Raw genomic sequence first — 8,222 nt, forward strand, 5'->3', positions numbered from 1 at the left:
CTGGTGCTCATCTCCAGCAGTCATTATGAGAGAGGCGGGGTGCAACCCCCCTGGACAGGTTAGTAACAAATATATATACTTATATTTCTGTTGTAATAGATGGTAATTGTACATCAGTAATCATTGCACCCATCTGCATCTCCATCCCAGCTGTTAAAAAGACACTACATGTGCCAATCCAATATCAGATTGGTTTCCATAGTTACAGTCTGGACACATAACGTAGTTAACATTATGATAGTGCCAGCCCTGGCCCAGGAGCAACGAGCCTGCTCTACTTACCTTTTATTACCAGTGAAGGCTCACTGTTTTTGGTTTGATGTGAATGAAATATTAGCTCTGACAACACAAATGAAACATCAGTGAGGATTAATATTCTTCCTGTGTTAGCCTAATATTGGTTTATTATGCTAACATATGGCTGCAAGAACAAGGTCAAGAGCAGTGTGTTTATATGGCCCTCTACACCAAAAGCTGAATCACACAGGTAAACAAATACACTTATAAAAAATATAAGTGGTTACCATAGTAACACGACATTAGGGACTCTGTTTCCCCTCTGCACTTATTTGTTGATCAGACTTTTCTTTGTGGAAAAATCTACACTTGAGTTTCTACGCTAAGTGTGTCCGTGCCTCAACAATCACAAAGTAAAAATCTGAAAGAAGAAAGAAAACATCCAATTTAATTAACGGAGCAGAGAATCTGATGAAGCACAGTAGCATATTGTCAGATCATCTCCTGCCTCCCCTGCATCACCCCCCACCCTCCTCTCATCCCCAGACAGGGCTGGGCCAAACAGTAGGTGGTGCAGAAGAGAAGGAAAGGCTGGACATTTGATTTACAAACCTCCGGCTCTCTGACTCCACACTGGACAAGCATGGAGGAGCAATAAATCCCTAAATAAAGTAAGTTTCCATCTTTGTACTAAACTGTGGATTGTGTGTTGATAGAAGCTTTTCCATTCTTTAAAATGTTATTTTATAAAGTCGTGTATTCTAATCAGCTCGCTTCTTTTGTCTTTATTAGATGTCTGGAGGGCTTGATTACAGTTTTCCTGAAACAATTTCATGATTTTAGGTGCTCTTAATGGAGTAAACTGCAGATTGACTAGTTTTGAAGGAAAAAAAAAATGTTGTGAAAAGTTTTGGCGAAGCATTTTGTAAAAAATTAAAGAAATATATATCTGATAATAAACAGTGACTTTAATGTTTTTGTTCTTATTACCTCCCCCAAAGAGGTTGTGTTTTTAGTTGTGTTCATCTGTTAGCAAGATCAAAAACTAACAAACAGAATTTGGTCAAATTTTCAGAAAATGTAGAGGTTGTCATAAAAAACAAATGATTAGATTTTGGTGGTAATCCGGATCATAATCTGGATTTTACAGATTTTTAATGATCCTTTAGCCTCTGCGCTCCCTGAATGCCTTCAGATGCATTTGTGATGTTTTCATGGTTTTTGTATCTGAACAAAACAAGAAAATGTATGATTTATACCTCAGTTTGTATTCAAAATATAAAAACTTCACATCAGTATTTAAAAAGTAAATGAATATTGTATTTCGTAAAATAAAATATTTATTTATATAGGTTGCGCATGCAGTCATTAGTTTTGAATAACTTCCACAAAAATACTGTTATAAGAAAAGCAACAATGTTTTTGGTTAAGAATATAACCCAGAAAATTTGTTAAAGATCATTTTTATTAAACAGACGATGATATTATAGGAAAAGTTTGATCGATTCTGTTTTGAATATAAAACATACATTTTGTTATGTGTGATTGTTTTATTGAAAATCAAAATATTAGAAAAAAGTTTGAGGCTTTTATTTTTCTTTTAAAAAATGAATAATTATCAAGTTTAGACAAACCGGTTGGAGGAGGTTTAGACAGTCTGTGGATTTGAAAGGAGAATTTCAATGCATCTGTTTAAGACTGAAACATGAATGTTAATGAGCTTACATGAACAACATGTTATCCATTTTATTCCCTGCAAAAACTATCAGGCTGATCTTAAATCAAGTCCATTTTAGATATTATATAATACTTCTTGTAATAAATATTGCCTCCTTTGTGTTGTAAGGTCAGTTGTTACAGATGTTTTGACAAGTGCTTCATTCTAATTGTCTTTTTTGTGGTATATTTTTTCTCCGTTTTACCCCACAGCTCAGGTGTCAGAGCAATAACATCTTTGGCCGGTTCGCGCTGAATAAAGATCCACACGTACTTGGGGAGCACTTCAATCAGATGACTCAAAAAGAGAAGAGGAAAAAGCCACCGTCTAATCTCAGCAGCGCAGATTTAAGATTTTAAGAGTCGGGATGATGTGCCTGGTTAGGGGCACAGGCCAAAGGTGACTTAAAGACATGGAAGAGTTTCTGTTCTGCATCAAGAGCTTACTAACGGATGAAACTTGATGTCGAGATGGGGTCAAACATCCCATAAATGTTTCACTCTGCTCACCTGACTTCTGGCAGCATGTCGACACAGGATAGATGAATATTCCTTCAAAGAGACACAACTTGGAACTGGCATGGCTTCATGATGTAGCCGGTGAATATGACTTACATGTGGCTTCTGATTTAGAGCAGGCCAACCGCAGTCAGGATGGAAGGCCAGTCTTTGGTCTGGATCTATAATATCACTACGGAAGGACTGAACACTTCATTCAAATACAACGCCACGGATTTAAGTGAAAACTCTGAAAAGTACCAGTTTTACAGCATAGGTCTCTTCCTGTCCTGCTTGTACACTATCCTCCTGTTTCCTATTGGATTCATAGGTAACATCCTAATCCTGGTGGTAAACCTGAACCACAGAGAGAAGATGACCATCCCTGATCTCTACTTTGTTAATTTGGCCGTAGCAGATCTCATCCTGGTGGCAGATTCCCTTATTGAGGTTTTCAACCTGAACGAGAAGTATTATGACTACGCTGTCCTCTGCACCTTCATGTCCCTCTTCCTACAGATCAACATGTACAGCAGCATCTTCTTCCTCACCTGGATGAGCTTCGACAGGTACATTGCGTTAGCCAGCTCCATGAGCAGCAGCTCACTGAGGACGATGCAGCACGCCAAGCTCAGCTGCGGTCTGATCTGGATGGCCTCCATCCTGGCCACCCTTCTCCCCTTCACTATCGTACAGACCCAGCACAGGGGGGAGGTGCACTTCTGCTTTGCAAATGTCTTTGAGATTCAGTGGCTGGAAGTGACCATTGGATTTTTGGTGCCCTTCTCCATCATCGGCCTCTGTTACTCCCTGATTGGACGAATCCTCATGAGGGCCCAGAAACACCGTGGCTTGTGGCCACGGCGGCAGAAAGCTCTGCGCATGATTGTGGTGGTGGTTTTGGTGTTCTTCATCTGTTGGTTGCCAGAGAACGTCTTCATCAGCATCCAGCTGCTGCAGGGCACGACGAACCCGTCGCGGAGGACTGCTTCCGCCTTGTGGCATGACTATCCCCTCACAGGCCACATTGTTAACCTGGCTGCATTTTCCAACAGCTGCCTTAACCCCATTATCTACAGCTTTTTAGGGGAAACCTTCCGGGACAAGCTGAGACTCTTCGTGAAACAAAAAGCCAGCTCGTCAGTCGTGACCCGCTTCTGCCACCATGGCCTTGATTTACATCTCCCCGTCAGCAGCAAAGTGTCAGAAGTCTGACTGCAATAAGAAAAAAAAACTCTAAAACTTAATTTATGTCAAACAAGTTTCTTTCTCTGTTATTTTCTTTTGCATCATCTAGTAGTTACACAAATGTGTCAGGTGATCTATTCTCTTCATGAACAAAAAATACGAAAAGTCCTAAAATGTACACTGAAAAGAAAAACGAAAAATCACTTTTTACGTTATTTTTTATTAGATTTAAAAAAAGATATTTTAATGTCATGGGCACATTAAGTTGTTTTTATCTTTATGCGTTCCTAGTGTGTTTTCTGTTCAAACAAAGCACAGCAAGTATCAGTAAATACAATGTTCTTTAGAAGCAAAGGAAACTGATTCAAACTGAAGGAATGTATATCATCCGCCACCTTTCACACCATTGTTTTAGACTAAGATCATCCTATGTTGAGAAATGTCCGAGTTATAGCCATGTTGGTGCAACATTGAAAATAACAATATGTGCAACCTTGTGTGATATTGTAATATCTTGCATGATCTGTTAGTGCTTAGACTATGTGCTGCAGATGAGTCTCAGCTATTACCACACCAAATTTTAGCTCAATATTTGTAAAACTGGCTGAGACAAACATCTCAAATTGGGCTGAATCCAAAAGTTAATCAGTTGTAGAGGTACATCCATTAATTACTTTCTGAAAGTTTCATTAAAATCTGTTCATTGATTCATGAGGTATTTTGCAAACGGTACATGCACACCTTGGAGGACAGATGATAGCGAGTAAGTGGAGGACAGCTTTTGTGAAGGTAAGACCAAGACATGCAACACAGCGCCATTTCTGATGTATCCCCTGAGAGCATTTCCTGTGCATGAGACATCACCTACAGACAAACAAATGGCGCTTTAAAGCTAAAGCAGTCACGCACAGGAAGAGCTTCATCACACTGAATCTAATCGGGCCATCTATTTGAACTACAGGAAGAGTCATTTCAGTCTCAAAAACATGTTCCTCCTGAAGTGAAAAGTAAAAATGGTTTTTATCAACAAGTTCACACGACAGCCACTTCAACCACAAAATAACAAAATATAAGTTTGTGCAGAATGAAATCATTTTAGTGAAGTTAAACCATCACAGAATTGGTTGCAATTTTGTTTTCTGTCTATAAATAAATTCATTTTTCATGTCGTGCACAGTAAAAGTTGAAAATCGGGTCAAACAAGTCGTAACAAAATGTTCTGAACATTTTCCTCAGTTATTTATTTTTTTATTACTGTTAATAGGAATAGGAAGATTTTGGTCGCGGTCATGTTTTGAGACGGGTTCACTCGTACAGGAAGGCGTGTGTGAAACCTAATGAGTCAGGAGTGTAGAGGATGAATGTGTCTCAGGCTTAATTTGTTAAATTATTTAACCATATCAATGCAAATGTGAGAATCATTGCAAGTGATGATGGCTTCTAAGACGGTTGCAGTTCACAGATTTAGATCCTGTTGGACGGAGAGCGTGAAGAGGCAGGTGCTGTTTTGCAAGAGAGAAGCAGAGTAAACATATTCTTCACTGCCAGCAACAAGGAGCTGTTTATTCTTTACAAACCAGGGGCCAGAATACAGGAATGACTTTTTGATGCACACTTTCCTTCTGTCATGTCTGTTCAGGAGCAAGGTCTCAGTCTTTTTATTTTCTTAAATCAAAAGGCTATAACATCATCTGGAGTGCTGTACTCTTGTCTATTTAAAACCCTTGATAAAAAAAAAAGAAATAAAATCATGTTTGCAGAACTTTTCGTCTCACTGACACATATCCTCAGGTTTATGCTGCCAAAGGCTTCATAACTGAGGCTCCATGAGAGCTGAGTTTTGTTTGTTTTTCATTGTTTGTTTGTTTGTTTTTTTGTTACTGGCACACCATTTACTAGTTTATGAGCGAATGCCATCATCTGTTCTTAAACTGGGATTTCACAGGATTAAAAAAAAGATGTTTACTTTGTTGTTTATGTTTCCTCTGTGCCAGATATAATGAAGTGACTGGGAAATATAGGAGTCCAAAGCACATCTTGTTATTCCAGCTGTAACTGTCCTGGGAAAGCCATGCTGAGGATTTTTGCAGTGATTGTTTATCAGAGGTCTGCAAAAATGTTAAACTTGCTGCAGCACATGATACCAAGGGCTCCTATTATTGCTTCCATTACAAGATTGTTGCTCTCTAATTTAAATATTGATAGTCCACAGTTTGGTTTTCAGCTTCTGTTTCTAATATCACTCATAAAGGAAGAATTTTTGTTTATTTCTAAACTGTGCATACATTTTAGACAATTTGTAACTGACACAGAGCTTCTGCAGTGTCACAGAGGGGGCACAGACAGGAAGGCATTGAACTAATAATGCAATGAGGGCTGTCAAGTCCATCAAAATAAACAGGACCTTGTGCGTTCATGTGTTCATGTGTCTGAGGTGAGGCAAAACACTACCTTAACGTCAGCCACACACACCGACCCGCACAAATAAAAACACGCTCGTCGGACAAAGTGTGAGAAGAGCCTGACAGCGAACTGCATGAACAGCTGAGAACACGGAGCAAGGTTGAGGTTATGTGCTGACGTCACCGAAGGAAAAAAGGGTGCGACGTTTCCCCTCTCATCTCTGGGCGAGGTTATGTAAAACAATGATCCGTTTAGTCAAATAATAAAACACAACGTTTCTAGATTTTTCTGCCTCTTCCAAAACGAGGAGTTAAAATGCGCATTTAGCCAAACAACATTGTCAATTTATAAGGGGAAAAAATAGTGCAATTTAAAGGTTAATAATAATAATAATAATAAACCTGTTGTCGTGCAGGTATGTCGCCTCTTTTTTTCTAGATTTTATTTGTTTTATGTATCCATATAAATCCAGATCCAAAATGTTTAACAGATGCAAAAAAGATGATGTAAAACAAACATTCATAAAAACAAAATAAATATTTGGAAGACTAAACTCTATAATAAGCTGCTTAAAATCTTGTTTTATTGGCTTTATAAAAGAGGCCTCTTTTAAAGTCTGCCTTATGTAAGGAGGGTGTTGGGAATTAACTGTAAACTGAGCATGGGTGGGGCACGTCAAAGTAATTAGACCTGGAAAAGCCAGGGTTTATGTATAATTATTAAACTGTGCTCTCGGTGGATTTCAGACACTGAAGAATGGATAAGACATATAATTGCATTTGTATATTTAAAGCCTTTACAGCAAAGGTGCTGAGTAGAACAGATTAGCATCTCGGATTCAGAGGGGGACAAAAAGAGAGACAGAGTGAAGGTTTAGGTGCAACAACGAGACAGATGCATCAACGGCTTATTTGAAATGTTGAGGAAATATTAATCTTTTTTATTTTACTCTAAGCAGTTTTTAAATTCACACTAGATGCAAGAAAGTTAAGCAGAAATACATCATAAGACAAACTGTATTCTTTTGTTTTAGTATTTTAATTGTTATTGTTAAAATTAGCATGATAATTGGCAAAAAGAGATGATTTTAAGGTAAATAAAAACAAGGAGTCATGAACTGTATGTTCTAAAAAGCTGCCTGTTATCTCCCCAACAACACACCTCACATCTACATTAAAACTGTAATGATTTGTGTTCAAAACTAAATGGCATACCATCAGAGAATGTCATATAACTCTGTCAACATTTTACTGTAGTTGGATTAAATATTGGGAAAAAAAAGGATTTGTAAAAAACGTATCTGTCTAAAACCAAACTTGGCGAGCCAACCGATTAGAAAGGAAAAAAAACAGAGACAAGGAAAGAATAGATTAAGTGGAGTGTTCAAGTTTAAAGTAACTGTGGATATAGTGACATAAAGTGAGTCTTCATGTGTGAGTTCAACATTCACAGAGGGGCTATCAAGAAGTAGGTAGAAATGGGACATAGCTTATTACAAATATTCGACTGCCATCTACACATTTGTGTTTGTGCAAGTGCATCTTTTACTTACTTTTTAAAAGCATCTGATTTTGTTTTGGACTTAAGCTACTAAAATACTGACTGACAACACTCCAACACATGATTTTACTCTGCAAGGTATTAAGGAAACCATGCTGTGAAGTTTGCAGATTCCACTTTTGTTTCCAACACTGATGAGTTTACAGTGTGTAGAAGAGAGAGTTAGCATTGAACGAGATGGAGGAGAGCTTACAGGCCTCCTTTCCTCCTCACTGAAGAAGTGGGGGAGCAGGTGAAAAGAGCCACTTCACATGTCCATGACACTTCACATGTCCACATGTCCACCCATTCACATGGGTCACAAACACAGCCAGCAATATTAAAAAGGTTCATCAACAACTCTGTTGTACGAAGAGGCTCAAGCATGCCAGCCTCAGTGCTGCTGTGTTGACTTCCCTTTCCCGGTGTGGTGGAGAACTTCCTGACATTTTGCATCACAGTCTGGTGAGGAAACCGCTCTGAGGCTGACAAGGAGGTGCGGCAAAGAGTGATTAGATCGGCTGAGAAATGACTGCAGCAGCCTTCTTTTAGAGGACATTTTCACCAGCAGATGCAAAATAAATAAATAAATAAAAGCAGTATGACGATCCCACCAATTCAGTTCATGAACTGTTCACCCA

General features: G+C 38.5%; 1 protein-coding gene across 1 annotated transcript; it reads left to right on the forward strand.

The window, feature by feature from the left end:
• Positions 1-74: 74 nt before the first annotated feature.
• On the forward strand, positions 75-5,529 carry gper1 (G protein-coupled estrogen receptor 1). Its single transcript, XM_037978550.1, has 2 exons — positions 75-908; positions 2,167-5,529. The coding sequence occupies exon 2, from the start codon at positions 2,608-2,610 to the stop codon at positions 3,664-3,666; it is 1,059 nt and encodes a 352-aa protein (XP_037834478.1). The 5' UTR covers positions 75-908; positions 2,167-2,607; the 3' UTR covers positions 3,667-5,529.
• Positions 5,530-8,222: the final 2,693 nt, after the last annotated feature.

Source organism: Kryptolebias marmoratus, linkage group LG12, assembly GCF_001649575.2.
Source record: "Kryptolebias marmoratus isolate JLee-2015 linkage group LG12, ASM164957v2, whole genome shotgun sequence".
NCBI lineage: Eukaryota > Metazoa > Chordata > Actinopteri > Cyprinodontiformes > Rivulidae > Kryptolebias > Kryptolebias marmoratus.

Bases quoted from the DNA above. Each gene is read 5' to 3' on its own strand.
- gper1 (XM_037978550.1), top strand. From the start codon at position 2,608: ATGGAAGGCCAGTCTTTGGTCTGGATCTATAATATCACTACGGAAGGA.